General features: G+C 37.4%; 1 protein-coding gene across 1 annotated transcript in view; it reads left to right on the plus strand.

Moving 5' to 3' along the window:
* Nucleotides 1-18,189, plus strand: part of LOC131051123 (TSL-kinase interacting protein 1) — a 60,300-nt gene that overhangs the window by 15,716 nt on the left and 26,395 nt on the right. The window contains exon 4 of the mRNA XM_057985496.2: nucleotides 10,417-10,526. Within this exon, the coding sequence (XP_057841479.2) occupies nucleotides 10,417-10,526 (110 nt within the window). The remainder of the gene's footprint in view (nucleotides 1-10,416; nucleotides 10,527-18,189) is intronic.

Raw genomic sequence — 18,189 nt, forward strand, 5'->3', positions numbered from 1 at the left:
GGAAGTCTACTCTAAGACCTAGAATGCGAGAAGATGGATGAATGACTAGGTGGAGTCCTACTGGGCTGGGTCTCACCATCAGGGTGAACAATTCAACACCAACTCAGTGCGATCTTCTATGGGATGTTTCAAATATGTCCAAATCGTACACCATCGATTACTAATCACCATTCGAGATAATGCGTGAACAATAGAGGTGTTATGACTCGGGATTAAGCTTGTTCTATGCCAGTTGACCACGCAAGGCGCTCTTACAGTCAGCAAAAGGCTAGTGGTTTGGACTAGGTGGATTCCATGCGAGTGCATTCAATAACTTCTTTCATTCAATTTAATTATCTATCATCTAAAATGAAGATTCAACAAGAGACCATGCATATTGCAAAGAAACAACACACTTCACCATAACTTCAATGAAAATGGAGTTTATTTACAATCAATGGCAACAATTTCTTGCCTTGTCCTCCTCATCTACTCTAATTGCTATTCTATCAGCTGGCTATTCACTATTTCTAACTATTCACCCACTATTAACTATTAACCTTTACAAATGAGGAGCCAGGGCTTTATATAGAGAACCCTTTACAAACAGACGGCTTTGATTGGCTTAGAATCAATGGCTAGGATTACAAGATAGAAACCCTAATTAGGATTTGTTACAACAAACTTCCTTAGCCAATTAGGAAATTACATTCCCGGAGCGAGGACCAATAGGAAGCAAGGGTAGGTACATCGAAGTTTGTGCCGCCTCCAATAAATTAGGTACATTGAATCTGGTCATGCTGAGGTGGACCAATCCCACCGGAGGAATGATGACTGGGATGCCACCTTGTCTAACGCTTGTGACTTGGTTGATCTCTTTTTTGTCTTAATTTGATGAATGATGTACCTCCTTTGCTTGACTAGGCTTCCTCATTGTCAAGTCTTCCTTCTCCAGTAGCATATCTCGCCTTGAAGTGCTGGCAAAGCCTTTCTTTGTCATCTTGTAGTAGAATGAGGTCTTGAGGCTAACTTGAACTCCCTGAACACCCCTAGTCTTCCAACGCTTCAAAGCATCTTGAGTCCTTCCTTTCTGTATGTGGAACGTCCTTGATGACGATGGACTAGAAGAGGTCGTCCTTGCCCTGGCCTGGTCTTCTTCTATCTGCAAAATAAACCAAAAGATGATTAAGGATACATAATAAATTCATCATTTTCTACCTTAAATCATCAATAAGAGTTATCAAATGAAATTCGCTTGAAATCCTTCCCAGGGACAAGCCCCATAAAATTTCGCCTTGGACCCTCTGGAAGGGTTAGGAGCAAAATTCTCGTTTAAGCTCAAATTCCATCATTTTATTGGTTCAAAATGCCTCCAAGACAAGCATATGCTATCTTTCTCTTGTCCAAAGCCTAGGAATCCATGTCTTGACCTTCATCATGAGCAAGTTAGGTAAAATTGAGAATTTCGCCTTGGACCCTTAGGAAGTGTCAGGAGCAAATTTCTTCCCTTAGCTGAAAATACTCACTTCTTTCACTCACAATCCCCTCTAAGGCATGCTTGTGGCAATCTTTAAGCCCAATCTACCTTGATCACTGTCTTGGCCTAGCACAAATTTGGAAGGAAAAGGACATTTTTGTGAATTTCACCTTGACTCTTTGGAAGGGTCAAGAGCGAATTTCTAGTTTTATGCTTGATCTTACACTTATTTACCTCAATTCATCTTGCAAGGCAAGAATACCTCACTCCACCTTCAACCATGCCACAAGAATCAATGTTTTGGCTTCACCCAAGGAGAAAATGGTGGATTTGAAGAATTTTGCTCTGGAGCCTTTGAAAGGGTCAGGAGCGAAATTCATGTTTTGCTTGTTTTCCCTCACTCAACTCCATTCCTCTCACTTTATTCTAACTTGCTTCTCACCTCTGGATCTATCTCTCAAAATGGCTAAAAGGAGAATTTCGCTAAAAAACATGGCCAGGGACAGGACCTATAAGGGATTTCGCCCTGGACTCTTTGGAAGGGTCAAGAGCGAAATCCTTGTCCAAGCTTAGAATCTTCATTTTTGGAGGCAACAATCCATTCAAGGGCAATCCTAGGGGCATCCCTCACCTTCTCCCACCTTGGTATAGGCTTAGCTTGGCATAAAAATGAAAGGAAAAGGGTGTTTTAAGGAATTTCGCTCTGGACCCTTTGGAAGGGTTAGGAGCGAATTTCTTATTTTGAGCTTATTCCTTCATTCGTCTCACTTCAATTCATCTTCGAAGGCAAGGTCACGCCACTTCACACCCATCCAAGCCATAAAAACCAAAGACTTGACTTGCTTTGAAGGGAAAATAGATGATTTTAAGAATTTCGCTATGGACCCTTTGGAAGGGTCAGGAGCGAATTTCTAGTTTTTGCTCAATTCCTTCAAGTTTGAAGATCACCAACAAGTCAAAGTCATGCCTAAAGACATCTCCCATCTTAATTTACCTTGGCCCACACTTGACTTAGCATAAATTTGAGAGAAAAGAGTGGTTTTGTGAAATTTTGCCTTGGACCCTTTGGAAGGGTTAGGAGCGAATTTCCCCCTCTAGGACAAAATCTCCACCTTTTATTGCTTTCAATCATTCCCCAAGGCCAGAACATGTCCATCTTTCTTCCAACATGCCTTGGACACTAAGAACTTGGCCAAACAAGGAAGAAAATGAGGTCCATGGAGATTTTCGCTCTGGACCCTTTGGAAGGGTCATGAGTGAAAATCATGTTCTAGGCTTGATTCTTCATCTCTCCAACTCCAAACCACATCAAAAGGCAAAGACATGTTATCTCACTTCCATCCACACCATAAAGACCAAGGACTTGACCTCCTCTAAGGGAAAAATAGGTGTTTGCAAGAATTTCGCCTTGGACCCTTTGGAAGGGTCAGGAGCGAAATTCATGATCTTGGATAAAATCTTCACATTTTGATGCTTTCTTTCACTTCCTAAGGCAAGAACATGTCAAAACCTTCTCAATATGCCTGAGAAACTAAGATCGTGGTCTAGTCAAGGAAGAAGTGGGTGTCTTCTAAGAATTTCACTCTGGACCTAGGCCAAGGACAGGACCTATAGGGAATTTCGCTCTAGACCCTTTGGAAGGGTCAAGAGCGAAATTTCCATTCTAGGTTGATTTTCACCATTTCATTGCATCAAACCTCCTTTCAAAGGCTAGAACACCTCAAGGTCACTCCAATCATGCCTAAGAAGTCCAAAACTTGGCCATCACAAGGAAGATGATGAAGGTTATGTGAATTTCGCTCTGGACCCTTTGGAAGGGTCAGGAGCGAAATTCCTATTTAGGCTCAAATCTTGACTTCATTTCTCACATTTCTTCATCCAAACAAGTGTTTTGTCCTCAACAATGCCTAGGAATGAATTAGTTGTAAGTTTGGGTCAAAGTAGAATGTCTTCTGGAGAATTTCGCTCTGGACCCCTTGGAAGGGTTAGGAGAGAAATTGAAATTTGCTTTGGACCCTTTGGAAGGGTCAGGAGTGAAATTTGACATCTTGGTCTCTCCGTCAGGATTCATATATGGAATATAACATTTAAGTATAAGAAAATGTCACTTATACTTTAAGTTGTATTCCATATATACTATTAGGATGTTTGAGAGTGGTTTCGGACCTCCAGGAGTTATAATGCAAAATCTAGTTTTTGGAGGATTCTTCAATTTTCCAGACTTAGTCAAATTTCAAGATCAGGATGACATTCCAGACTTAGCCAAATTTCAAGACATTTGAAGATCAGGATGACATTCCACTTCATCACTCACCAATTTGACCTAACTCAGACCTTTAAGGATGATATTCACTCACCAAGCTTCATTGACCTCCTAAAACTCAAACAAGACACAATTAGCAACAAGAGCAAGACTAGGCCTAAGGGAGACTTTCAAAGAAACCCTAACTTGGAGCACATGCTGACTCCCCCTGGCTCAAGCAGAGCCTGCCATCCTAGTGATCCCCTCACGACACTCAAAATGCAAAGGCTAACAGACAAACCCTAAAAACCTAGAAAGCAAACCCCAGAAAGCAAAAAGTAGGGGTCCCCATTTGCAATGGGGCGATGTGTGAATACGTCACAACAAGATAATAATAATAAAATTAAAATACAAAAGAATGGTAATGGCGATGTGTGAATATGTCCGATTATCTTGCCAAGTAATGGTGCTTTCCGGTTGAGTTTGCTAGTTGTGGTCTCAACTGATTGTCTTCTCCTTCCAGCTGATATGTTTCTCCGATTAACCTACCGATGATGGTGCTAACTGGTAGTATTGCCTCCACCGGTTGATATGGTCTCCTGACTATCTCACTGATGGTGGTGCTCAGCGGTTGAGTTACTTGCTGGTTGCGTTCTCCATTTCTCCTTCCGGTTGAAAAGTTTCTTCGATTGAATTACCGGTTGGGGCGCAAACCGATTGCATTGCCTCCCTGCTTGCCTCTATATTTTTTACTTAACCTAATGATAGTGGCTTTCGGTGGATTGATCGACTGATTGATTTATTCACCAGTTAAGATTTCTTCTTGCCGCTGAGACGTGGCTCTCTGCCGTCATTATTGGTCTGTGCCGGTTTGTGCCCCGTGGCAATTGGACATGTGTACTTTAATTGATATCTAGTTACGACCAGATCCTATCTGGATATGCATATAATTACTTGATGGATAAAGACAGTTGACATTAAGTTGATGAACTTTGGATCAGAAGTTGATTGGACACTGTTATTTCACGCGTGTGTGTATTCAATAGGCATGAGCTACTTGCTTGGCGCCCGTATCCCCTGATTTGATGACTCGCTCCTTAACACTGGAATGCCCTCATTTTCCCATCAAACATTTGCATTCTTCACTCGGTGACTTGCCATGGAATCCCCAATTCTCCTTGAAGCTACTTGTCGACAGATGGCCTTCCTAGGCGAAATCACTGACAAATGTTTGGAGGAGGTCCTCTACTCTCGACACCCTCTCATTCTTCATAGCCTTAAAAGGATACTGGGGAAGGAATTCCTTATGGCTTATCACAGGTACATAGCCAATGCCAATATCCCGGCCTTTTTCCTTGCAATGGTGATATACATGGGGACTAGCAAGCAGAGAGCGAAGCTTTTAACTCAAATGGTGTTTAAACATTGCCTGCTGGGGGAAATTGATGCTTCGTTGGACAATATTGATGGCAACTTGAGAATACCTCTTCCCCAAAATTATTATATGTCCTTGGGCAACGGGGCGGAGGTGAGAACGTTTGTGATTGTGAACTCTCTGGACTTTGATGCTCTTCAAGAAACCTGGCCTGCCATTACCAGGAATATTGAATTTCTGCTTAAGGCGGTAGGCATTCAAAATGGCTTCATGTCGGAATGGAGGGAAAAGTATCTTCGAGATGAATGGTTAGCGGGTGCAAAAGGTTTTGGTATTCTAGAGAATGGAGATTTGGTTGATGGCAATGATTGGAGATTTGGGCTTGGCGAGGAGTTGTTCCCTAATGACTACCGATTCCCTAGGGAGAAGGCTGAATCGACAGCTCACTCGACCTGTGACATTGAATGCCCTATAATCCTGGATGCGGTTCGTGCTCCTGTGGATGATGACTCGGAAGACTCCCATTGATTCCAGTTGTGTCACCTCTCTCCGGTTTCTCTGTTTTCTGGTTATTATTTTTTGTTTAAAAGCCTCTGGCCGGTTCTGTTATCTTCTCCAGCGATTGTCCACTGGTGTTTAGTACTTGTCTAGCCTCCATTGCTGGTTCTTTTTGTATAAGGAATAGAGCTAGGGTAGGGGGTTTTCTTCTTGGTTCTTTCCCCCGACCGCTCTCACTGAACCATGCCTTGTATTCTCCTATTTTGATTAATAATTTAATACAAGGGTGCTGTCCCTCTGCAGCTATTTACTTATTAAAAAAAAAAATGAATGGTCAAAAGGCATGAAACGATAAGTTGCGACTCTCCCAAATATGATGTATAAAAGGGAGAAGAGAACTCATTCGAAGGGGGAAGATTTTGAAAATGAAAGGGCAGATCTGATTTAAATAAGAGCAGATATGATTGTGAAAGGTTGCGTCCCTTTCAAGGACAGAAATGATGAAGAGTTGCACTCTTTCAAAGGGTGCTAATGGTGAAAGGGTGTGTCTCTTGCCAAAGGGCATACATTATGAAGAGGTGTGACCTCTCCCTCACATTAAAAGATATAAAGGAATAGGAGAAGCACGAGAGGTATTGATAAGTCTGCGGAGGAAGGATAAGAAGGAGCAGTCGGTACAGTAACAGCCAACAGGTACGTGTTTATATGATTTTCTGAGTTAACATTAAAATTATATCAGCCAGTATAACATATGTATTAAAGACCAATTATGTGCATCACTGAGTATAAATTAAGGTGGATGTTCTTAAACAGATTTATTACAATTAAAATAAGATGAAAGGCAAATCATATATATATTCAGACAGCATTAAAATTACAATATTGTTAGACATAACATATAAAGATATATGTGCGCATAGATCCAAGAATACATAATACAATCAGATTCACTTTACACAAATTATTATATAAGGAATAATAAATGGATTGTAATGGAATAATGACAATAAATGGTTAATATTGATACAAGTAATACTAACAGAAAACATTGATGATAACCCAACACAAGGCACTAATGTGATGTAATATAATGTAATAATTATGTCAGTTATAATTGATTATCATAATGGGATTAATTGAATAATGAATGATTCAGTAGAAATGAGGGACTCTCTTTTAAGTACGCCACTCCATAGTGGATGCCTAACACCTGCCACATGGAGCCAAGAGGGATGAAGCATCTGCTCTTAGGCTTAAGAGGGAAGATAGTTGTGATGAGGGGGAACGGCGATAGGATACCTCACTGGGTATGCCACTCCATGATGGATGCTTAACACCTGCCATATGGAGCCAAGGGGGATGTAGCATCTGCCCTTGGGCCTAGGATGGAGGATCTCTTGGACACCCTATCCAACTAGCCTACCCTAGTGTAATAAGGAATTGGATAATTAAGAAAAGCTACTAACCCACAATCTGATTTTATCTAACAAATCTGACTGTATCTAACAAATATAACAATCTGATTTTATCTAATAAATCTAATACTAATGGTAATTAATACATTGAAATTTACATCACTCAATCAACTTCATTAGTATATGTTTCAGTTTATAAGTATTATTTCATATATGTTCTCTAATTTTGTGTTGCAGGAAAACAGTATACAAAGGTACTCCCATAAACTTAATTACCTATTTTAGATTTGGGTAAATTTGGGTTAATTTAAAAGTATAACTAATTAGGGGACATCACATCTTTGCATCTGCTAGCACTGAAAGTGACAACACATTTAACTTATTAAAATTTAAGTTCACAATTCCTCAGTTATTCTGTTTTAAGTCTGGAAGTGAGGTCAAGCCTATTGTTTTCTTAGTCTGTGAGCATTTCATCTGCATGCGGGTACTCCCACCTTGATGAATGCTTGATTTGTATTGCAAATCTTTTCTTATAGTGAGCACCTTAAGAATAAACATCATCCTTGTGGAGTTTTGCAAAGATAACATAATCTAATAGAATGTCAAAACCATATTTCTTCTTGTTATGGTCAATATTGCATGTTGCAATACTACAAACAAGAGATTGTAATTAAATACAACTATCAGATCTTGAAAGCCTGTTGGCATAATAAGACTAAGATCAACCATCAAGTCAGCACAAATTTCAGCAAAATCTAACTACAAACATGATAAACATATCCACGAATTATTGGGATAAAATTAAGGGCTCTCAGTACTGCCCCTATTCATTAAGTCACCTTCATGTTGGATACAAAAAGTAGCATTCAAAACTTTGTTGGTATATACAATGCAGGAAAATTAAATGCTTGGCTAACTAATTGAATCTTATCTTTCCTGACAAACTTTAAAGAGGCCTAGAAAACTATGTTTGCTGAAGTACACATGAAAGAATAGGGTCCTTACATGATGATAACTTTCTGTGAGCCATCTAGGTGTCATTTTTTTTTTTTCACCCAAGACCATTTTTAGAGAAAGATTCAATCCTATAAAAAAGTGGAAGAAATTATGACATAGAGGCTGCATCCCTACCAAACTGACGATCAAGCTAACTAACAATATATTGATTTTCTCAACAAGATGTTCATTGCGTTTTAGATTATTGATTTCTGATGAAACCTTAAGCTTATGTTCACTGGGGCTCTGTATGCAAAGAAAACTTGACGAGTAATCCTTACACACTACCTTTCAATGACTTGTCAGAAAGACAAGAAATATTAGATTGTCTAGAACTTGATTGTATGGATTGCTGAAAAGATTGCTCTAAGGAAACCTACAAAATATCAGGTTGATTAGGTAAGATACGAGTCCTAGTAAACAATAGGCAGGAACCTACGAAAGGATGGATTGGAAAGGTTGCTAGCTTGGGAAATGGGAAGAGTAGCGAGTCCTTAACTAGTATTTAGGTGGTTAGCTAAAAACTGTTACTCTAATTGGCATATGTTTTGCAAGAGTATAGACTGTTAGGGTAGACAGCAATTGCTTAGATGTGTTGATATCTTTTTAGAGGTTCTTCTTCTCATGGAAAGGACAATTTTTAATTTTTGAATTAATTGAGTCATGCTCTTCTTATTTCATTTTTTCTAATATTTCATTTTGAAGATAAAGTGAGAGCTTTGTTATTTTGTTGTGCATACCCTCTTTCAATGTTTCCTTTGAATTTCTGCTTTCCTCTGAGTAGTAACCTCTCCCTTACCTATGCTTGAATTCTTGGTGCTTCTATCGGATTGTGAAACTCCAAAGCAAATACAATGTTTAAGGCTTTTTAAAATTATATTTGTATCGTTTTTTATGTTAAGTCTTTGAGAGACTAGGATACTTGGCCTGAAATTTTATATTCCCTTGAACAAACACTCAAAGTGTTTGGAGAGCTTGGATTTCCTTATGAGACCACAAGGTGACTAAGTAGAGGGAGAGGAGGAAAAAAGGAAAACTTAATAATGGCAATTTGGCCTTTACGGGAGGCTACCTAGGTTAGCTTTTCCAAACATCAGTCATAGTGTTAAGGGAGAGCCTGAGAGTTACACAGCTTTTGCGGCACTTCGCATTGTTCCTTTAGTTTAATTGTAGTGAACATCGAAAATATGAATAATGTGTATGATTTTGTAGCTTCTTCATCAGGTCTATTAGGCAGCTAATCCAATCTAATACAGTATCAAGCTTCAAGCTTCACAGCAGATCTACACTCAAGTTCTGAACTTGGAGGATTTCTGGCAGCATAACCTTGCATAAAACTGAGTGTACTATCTCCATTACAAGCCATGTATATATAGCTAGGAAGACGTAGGAAACCAATAATGGTATTGGAACATGTCCAATGTACTTCCTCCACAAATAGAATGGAATTCTTAATTGACCGGTTTGACTCCCAAGAGTCAAAGTAACTCCTAGTTGCACTGTGTAGATGTAGTAACTATCACTTATACACCTCTTACACACTATAAAGAATTGGTCAAAGATGCAAGTCATAGTCCACCTGGTAAACCCCTAGTCATCGGCTTCTTACAACAGTCATGGGACCAATGACATATGGCGGAGTGGCAACAATGGAATCTCAAGATTCCACCCAAGCAGGATGCCCTATTCCATGTGGGCATATTATTTACGATATTACTAATATTAAATAATTGCAACTGGGCCTAGGACTTGCAAGGCGTACAACAACAAATAGTCCCCTAGTCCTAACATTTAGGTCATTGGCATAAATGAAGATATCTTGTGAACTTTTAAAATCTCAATGACCTTAAAAGTTGAATCTGATGACACTATCCTTGAGCTCAAGACACATACAACACTTGACATACACATACAAAATAAATAAATAAAGATATTATGATATTTTTTGATTGATCTGATTTAGGGCTTAGTCTTAGAGAGGGATGGCTTTTAAATATTTGACCATTTCTTACATTAAGCACTCATAGTTTGATTGCTTCCTTTGGTTATTGATGACAATTAGTAGTCCATCGTTCACTTATTTAGATAACAAGTTTTGCTGAAGTAAACTGCTAATATCATTGGTTGAAGCCTAGCACATTACTGGTAGGGTTAATGCAGTGGCACTGGAGTGAAGCTACGGTATTGGACTTATTCTTATTATCTTAGGATTATGCTTCTGCTTGATGAAATGAATCTGTGACTACATCTAATTGATGGAGCTTGAGATTCTATTGTCTAACATCAGCTTGTTTTTCATCCTTTTATTTCAAGTGTTTTTAATGGAAGTGTGATTTTTAAATTTTGCTTCCGATTGATACGTGTCTGCAATGGGTGCATTGATGTGCATCAGAAATATTCTATGATATTGACTTTTCTTTGTTTTAATGTTTAGGTTCGACACTACTATTATCGTATAATTAAAAGGATGAACAAGCTTTTAGGTCCCGCCTTCGTGTTAGATGCTAAAAATACAAAAGATGCCAATGCAGCATTGCTTCGCTGGTAAGGGTTTTATCCTGTGGTTCTTTACAGCAATCTGGTTATGTGATTGCAAGTTCATATCTAACAGGATTAGTAATTTTAATTTTTTTTGTAAATATTTCAATGCATAATGATAAATAGTCATCTAAATTCTTTTGTAGTCACCTTCTTGGCACATATATTCCTTCAGCTGCATTCTGACTTTGTCTATAAGATGACAATTAATTTTTCTTATAAACTTGCTATACGCTGTTATCTCTACATGGTGACTGTGTTATAGTCTATTTGATTTTTTGGATTGAGGATTAGATAACTTAGTTTTGAAGAGTATAGTTGCAAGCTTTATAAAATGAAAAAGTTTGGATATTTATGCAGTTTAGTGTTTTTTATGTGAATAATTATTACCTTGATATGTAGGCTCTTTTTAATGGCTTACCCAACATAAAATATATGCATATGAACCTTAAGGACAAAAATGAGGAAGCTACCCTCTTTTCTTGATCACACGTAACATATGAACTTTATTGTTCATAATGATCATGCTACATTGCTTCAATTTATTTATAGAGTTGCATCATCTCAACAACCATCCCATCATATGCATCCATTGTTTTAGTTCAGCTATCCAAGTGTTGCTATGACTCTTGGAAAATGTGGAATAAAGTGGACTCATAATTAGAATTGAAAGATTTGTGCTTAAGTATGTTCAAAATTGGGAGCTAAGAATAAATAATATATTGCTAAAGTTGGTCCAATATTAGAGTTAGGAAGTTTTAATAATCTTTTTTCTTTAGTAAGTCCAAGGATATATTGTGTCCGTTTCTATCAATCTTTTTGGTTTATCAAATGTTAGATGGTTAGTTTTAGTCAACATTTTGCTTTAGTTAGCTAACCATTATAATTTAGAAGTTGTAGTATGATTTTATTTTGATCGATAATGATAGATTTTATTAATAATGGAAAGGAAAGTACATCATCAGGAGTAAACCACTATGCCAAACCATCCAAAATCCATCAAAAACTGCCCACCCAAACCACTATCACAGGCAGCCATCCCATACAAGTTCAAAATTACAGTCCCAGCCAAAAAATTCTGTATCGATTGGCAAAAACAGTAACCCGAAGCCAAGCCAAAAAAAAGTTCTAGTATGATTATTTTGCATAAGAGAGAGTCATTTTTATATTTAAAATTTTTATGCTCTATTGAATTTCAGGATTCCTTTACATTGTTAAGGTTTAATTTATCTTGAAGTGATATATCGGCATTATGATACATGATTTCTCTATAGATGGCAGTGCTGCTTTGTAGGGTTTGATATAAAAAAGATTATGATTACAATTTGTGTAAAGATTGGTTTGGATGGTATTCTACAGATCAAATTGAATTTTCTTGTTTTGGGATTTATAAAATCTATTTGGCTAGTTTCAATTCCTCGTTGGTGATCAAAATCTGTTAATTGTGAAATTATTATCAGTTGAGCTTGCTGTCAATTAATACTAGATATGGATGGAAAACTATCCTGCAGTATTAATAATTTTATAAAACTTTCTGAGTATGCTCTTGTTGTGACCTTTTTCACACATCGCCCCATTGCAAATGGGGACCCTCCTTTTTTCTTGCTTTCTTGGGTTTTTGTTGGAGCCTTGTGACCTTCTGGCATTAGTATTGCCAAGATTGTTAGTTTTGAATGGCCTGAGTTTTGAACATTATGAGTCAGTGTGTGCAAGCCATGGTTAGAACAAAGTCTAGGCGTCGTCATTGTGTCTAGAAAGCCCAAAAGACGAAGATCGCAATTGATTTGAGCTAATTTTGACAACTTTCTATTTTTGTAAAGTTTTGCTTTTTTTTGCTTTTTCCTATTTTTTAGGAAGTTTCGTTTTTTGCATTTTGAGCACGATCCCCGAAGCGTGTATTTTTAGAAAGTTTTTCCTATTTTTTAAGAATGCTTGCTTTTTCTATTTTTAGAAAGTGGATCTAGGGTTTGCACTGTTCACATTGGAATGCACTGAAATGATCATCAAAATCCTCCAAAATTCAAGTTTTGATAAAAAAAGCCAATTTCCTAAATTTTAGGGATCCTAAGGAATTCAAAGAATGATTGAAACACAGTTTTCAAATTTCAAGGCGACCCAGCAAAAATTGCACAAGTTATGGAAATTTCAAGTTTTGATCATGTGGTTCCTGAAATTCACAAAGTCTGCCCTCCTTGGTTCTTGATTTTGGTGAAATCCGCCTTGAAAATGAAGCAATGGGTTATGAAGTTCATGAAGTCCACCCTTGTCTTGGTTCCTGAAGTTGGCAAACTCCGCCATGAGTTGGTGCATAACCTTCACAAAGTCCACCCAAGGACATGAAGATGGTTCCTAAGTCAAGGCAAGTCTGCCTTGGAAGTCATGAAAGTGAGATGGTTCACAAAGTTGGTGAAGTCCGCCTTAGGGAAGTGATTACAAGGTACATGAAACAAGTAAACTCCGCCTTGGAGGTGTTGAGAAAAGAATCAGAGTGAAGTTTACCTTGAGGATGAAGAAATATGGCTAAGTCAAGGGACATGAACTCAGCAGAGTCCGCCCAAAGACATGAATTTTGGTGCCTAAGTTTCTCTAAGTCCGCCCAATCTGCGAGGTGATGGTGCATGAATCTCTTGAACTCCGCCCATGAGAAGGTGCATGAAGTTAAGGAAGTCCGCCAAGAAAAGAGTAATGGTGCAGCACATCATTAAAGTCCGCCCTACCTTGCAACTTGAAGTTACTAAGTGCCACCAAGTCCGTCCTGCTGTAGATGACAAACTCCGCTCTCAAGCAATGAGCCATAAAGATGATGAAGTCCGCCCTTGACTAATGTGAAAGGTGCACAACTTTGGCAAAGTCCGGCCAAGAATGTAAGAAGTAAGTTGTGAATGGTGCAAGGAAATGATGAAATCTGCCTAAGATATGAGCATGAACTTCACCAAGTCCTCCCTCTTTGGTTCCTAAGATGGGTGAAGTCCGCCCTTGATTGAATGTAAGGTGCATGAGGTTAATGAACTTCGCCCTCACCTTGGTTCTTGAAACTCACAAAGTCCGCCTTGGGGTGAAGCAATAACAAGAATGGTGCACAAGTCTCCTCAACCCCGCCCAAAGAGAAGGGTCATGAATGTAGCAAAGTCCACTCAAGAAGATAGCATTTGGGGACTAAGTATCTTAAAACTTCGCCCGAGAAGTGAGGGAAATAACAAGGTTAAAAGATTCTCAAGTCAAACAAAGTCCGCCCTAGCAGGAGTAAAGTGGTGCATCATCTTCATAAAAGTCCGCCCTTCCCCTACAAACTGAAGTGCAACAATTTAAGATAAGTCCGCCCAAGGGAGAGAGATATATGCTAAGTTTGAAGAAAAAGGGATATTCTTGAGTGATGTTAGCATGATTTGATGATAAAGTGTGAACTGAGACCAAATTAGAAGGTTTTTTTTTCAAAGAAGAATATTGCAGAATTGAAAATCAATTTAGAAAGTTGCAAGATGAAGATTTCAAACTTGATAGTGGTGACAAGTCAACTAAAGACTGAATTAGAAACATTCCTTGCAGATTTGAAAGACTGATGAATTAGAAACAAATTTTAGAGAGATTTCTGAACTTCATTACAAATACAATTCATTCTTTCATTTTCTCACACGAAGTTTGAGTTTTGGATAGCAAGTGGAGAGAGTTTCTGAGAGATATTGTGCAGGTCTGAGATTTTCAACAAATTTACATGCAGATGGAAGGAGATTCTTGACTGTTTTGAAGAGCGAATTCACATATTCTGAAGGTGACGGGTATTCGAGGCAGATTGGTTAAGTTTTTCAATCTAATTTTCAAATTTTGATGAAGTTTTCATGGAAAATGGAGCTTGTTTTCACAACTTAGTTTATTTTTCAGACATTTCCCTATATCCAAATCTGATTTTGACATTCATTTCACGAATTTTGGGACTAAGTTGTTCATTTTCAGAGCAATCAAAGACAAATTTCACTCCCAAACCTTCAAGTCAGATTGAGTTTTCAAGGGTTTCTAAAATTTCTTAGTGTTCACAGCTTGTTGAAAGCTAAAAGTGTTGAGAAAGTGGAGAATTAGAGCACACTTTGCCATCAAACCTTCAAAGTTTACGCTCAAAATGAGGATTCTAATTTATTTTCTTTTGGTTTTGCAGGTTTTGGATGATGGTTGAATGTGATGAATGTCTGAAAAGCTGAACTTTAGATCACATCAATTCATATTTGTGGAGAGTTATCCAAAGCTTTTCACCCTCCTCCTGCACAAAATAAATTGGCAGCTGAAGGTGGGATCATCGCAGAAAACACGAATGGAGTTTCGAGCCAAATTCAGAGTTGAAGACAAGTCTGCAAGCGAGGTTCGTCCGAGCATAAAGATGGCCAAAATTTGGCTAAGTATGGGAAGACTATTATGATGAAGGCCTAGAGGAATTCTTTTCCGAATTCAAGGCACTTGAAAGAATCTCAAGGCATCAAGAAAGAAAAGTCCTTAGACTTGATGAGAAGAATTTCAGACTTCTTGAGGAATTTCATACATACAACTTCTTGAAAGATTTCATCTCTTGAAGAAATTAAAAAACAAGCTCCCAATTAGAATCAGATGGTGACAAGAAGAGATAAATTTCCATACTTAGACAATTTCTTCACACAAATTGGAGAATTCAGAAAAGACATCCAACACGCTAAGGTGGTGCCTTGTCACCTTCCAACCAATCAAATTGTTCCAAGTCAACATGTCCAGGTTCAATGAACCTGACTTATTCAGAAGCTTCTAGAAGGGCACACTTCACTATGCAACAACCTTCTATTTTCATTGTTGGTTCATATTCAGCAAGAAGGACAAGTGTCCCCAAATGTAATTTTCTTATTGATTGAGGGGTAGTTCGTTTTGGGAAACCATAATTAGGGTTTCGATCTTTCAATCCGGGCCCTTGATCATTGTTCAATCTCGGCCGTTCAAAATTTCTTGACTACTATATAAGGCTACCTCCTCTCATTTGGAGGGTGTGTGTGAGGTTTTTGATATATTGTTGCGTGAAGGTCATTTTTCAAATAATACATTGCATGTGCGCTTTCTCTTAAGGCTTTGTAATCTCTATTATTTGAGTGATTAACATGGTTTCAATTTCCTCAACACATTAGTTGGAAGTTAATTTAGATTTGCTTTCAAAGTTGTTAGAGATGAATGAAAGATCTAATAAGTATTAATTAACGGTGTATCTCCTCTCATACTTTTGGTGAATGGATGATTTCCATTTCATTGTGCAAAGTTAGTTTGAGCCCATCCCCTGTGTATGCCAAAACTTCGATCATAAGCACAACCCATTGAAGATTGCACCCACTTTGTGTAGTTGTCCTTAGTGTGGTGAAGCAAAGTGTGGTTTCTCGAGAACACCTAGTTAATACCTTCTCCAGAATTCATAGGTTTAGATCAACTTTCTCAACCCTATCAACGTAAGTCCCCCTTGGGATTTTCAGCATACACTACCCAAGTAGCTATCCCACTAAAGTCGCTTGTTTGCACATATAGACTTTGGAATCGCCATATGATAAGTGGTGATTTTTCAGGAGAGGATAAAATACCTTTGGGTATCTTATTCTAATGTTCGGTATATGATAAAACGTACACCAACAGCTGTCCAATGTTTTCTTTATTTTTGTGTTGTATGGGTAAGCCCTAAGTCACCAGGTTCAGTCGAATTTCAACCTTGAAGTTTGAAATTCGCCGAACTTGAAATATTCTACAAAAACCTTAAAAAATTCGATTAAATTCGAATAAAAATTTAGGGTAACCGAAAACTGTTTTTTAATCTTGCGTTTTAGGGTTTCGTTGAACGGGTTTCCGTTGCTATTGCAGTCACGGGAGTTGCCAGTCGCGGGAGTTGCCAATCGCGGGAATCGCCAGTCGCAGGAGTTGGCAGTCGCGGCCCACGGGAGTCGCCATTGCTACCGGACGTTGCCAACCGCCATGGAAGCTGCAGTCACGGCCCACGGGAGTCGCCCGACCTGCACGGGTAGGCTTCCGCTTATCCTCTTTTTAAAAAAAAATAATATAGGTTTAATAATTAAATACTATTAAACAATAGTATAATTAATATTTTTTAGGTTTATTATTATATTATATAATATTATAAAATACACATAATTGATGATACACATTTATATATTTATAATATTTATTTATAATGTTTGTATTGTTATTGAATATTATTATTATATAATTTATAATTTTATATTAATAGTTTTTAATTTTATATTATATATTTTTTTATTTTTTAAATTTTTTTTAGGTTTAATAATATATTAATATTATTATTATTTTATACAATATGATTTTACAAAATACACATAATACACATTTATTTATAAATTTATTACATATGGCGAATTTAATTCGAATTTTATACATTTCGAATTTTTTCCACATTGAACTTCATTCGAATTTCAAAGCTGTCGAACTTCGAATTCGAATTCGAACCTGGTGACTTAGGGTAAGCCTTCCATAAGTTAATTTCCATAATTATTGATGTTTGCTTTGATAGCTGATGAGCATAATGTAGTCTGTTTGTTACCTTTCTATCTGTTTGTTTTATAGATTTTGTTTTCTAAATGTTTATATTTGCTTGTCTCTTGTAAGAATAAACCAACATGCAAAAAATATTGGAAAAACATGGATTAACTCTGAACTCGTAGTCTTTGAATGGTTGGTTGGATAGCAAGGTGAGTCTACTGCAAGTGTGTCCTTGTCCTCTGTATAATTTGTTTAACCCTGTAATTTGTTTTCCAAGGTTTATGTCACTTACTTTGATGGGCAGACGATGGTGCCAAAATGTTGGAGCTGGTTTTGGGAATGTGTTAGGGATGGTCAGGCACACACAAAGTATATGCTCTGCTAACAACTCGTATCGATTCCTATGTTTTAGCAGTTATTCTGTAATTGTATGGATGGAAATGGAAGAGAATACCCAAAGCAATGAGGGTGTAATGCATAGTAACCATTTTAGCTAGCAATTCCATGCAACAGATGGATGTGGTGTTAAAATATTAACATTGTGACTTTGTATGGATGAAAGTGGAAGAGAATCTCCAAAGAAAAGGGGGGTGTAATGTGACCCTCTTGCAAATGACATTTAATATAATATTACAATAAAATGATGACCAATGCAAAGGTGGCTACTGCTGTAAAACAAGGTATATTGAAAGCGGGGCCTAATGCAAAACATTGGAAAAAATAAGTGCAAGTTAAATTCTGTTTGTTACCTTTCTATCTGTTTGTTCATGGTTTAGATTAATCTGTCATCATGAATTTATGTAGAAATTCAAATATGTAGTAGGCAGGATCTGGCAAAGTTTGGCTTAGGAGTTTCCTGGAAAACTATATAAGAAATTATGGTGCTGCAGATATATGTATACTAAAAAAAATAGATGCAAAAAAATGTACAAGTAATAACATATGAAATTTTGAAATACTCATATATATTTGATATTATGCAAAATATCAATATATTTATATTATATTTTATAAATTGAAAATGATGGATATTTTATAAATTGAAAATGATGGTTACATTCAAAATCTAAATACAATTGGCCAATGGCCCAATGCTTTAAATTATCATTCATCCACAGAGTCCATGCCAAACTCTTCATCACTTGAATTGCTAGATTTCTCAATG

The sequence above is a fragment of the Cryptomeria japonica genome, chromosome 3, assembly GCF_030272615.1.
Source record: "Cryptomeria japonica chromosome 3, Sugi_1.0, whole genome shotgun sequence".
Classification (NCBI taxonomy): Eukaryota; Viridiplantae; Streptophyta; class Pinopsida; order Cupressales; family Cupressaceae; genus Cryptomeria; species Cryptomeria japonica.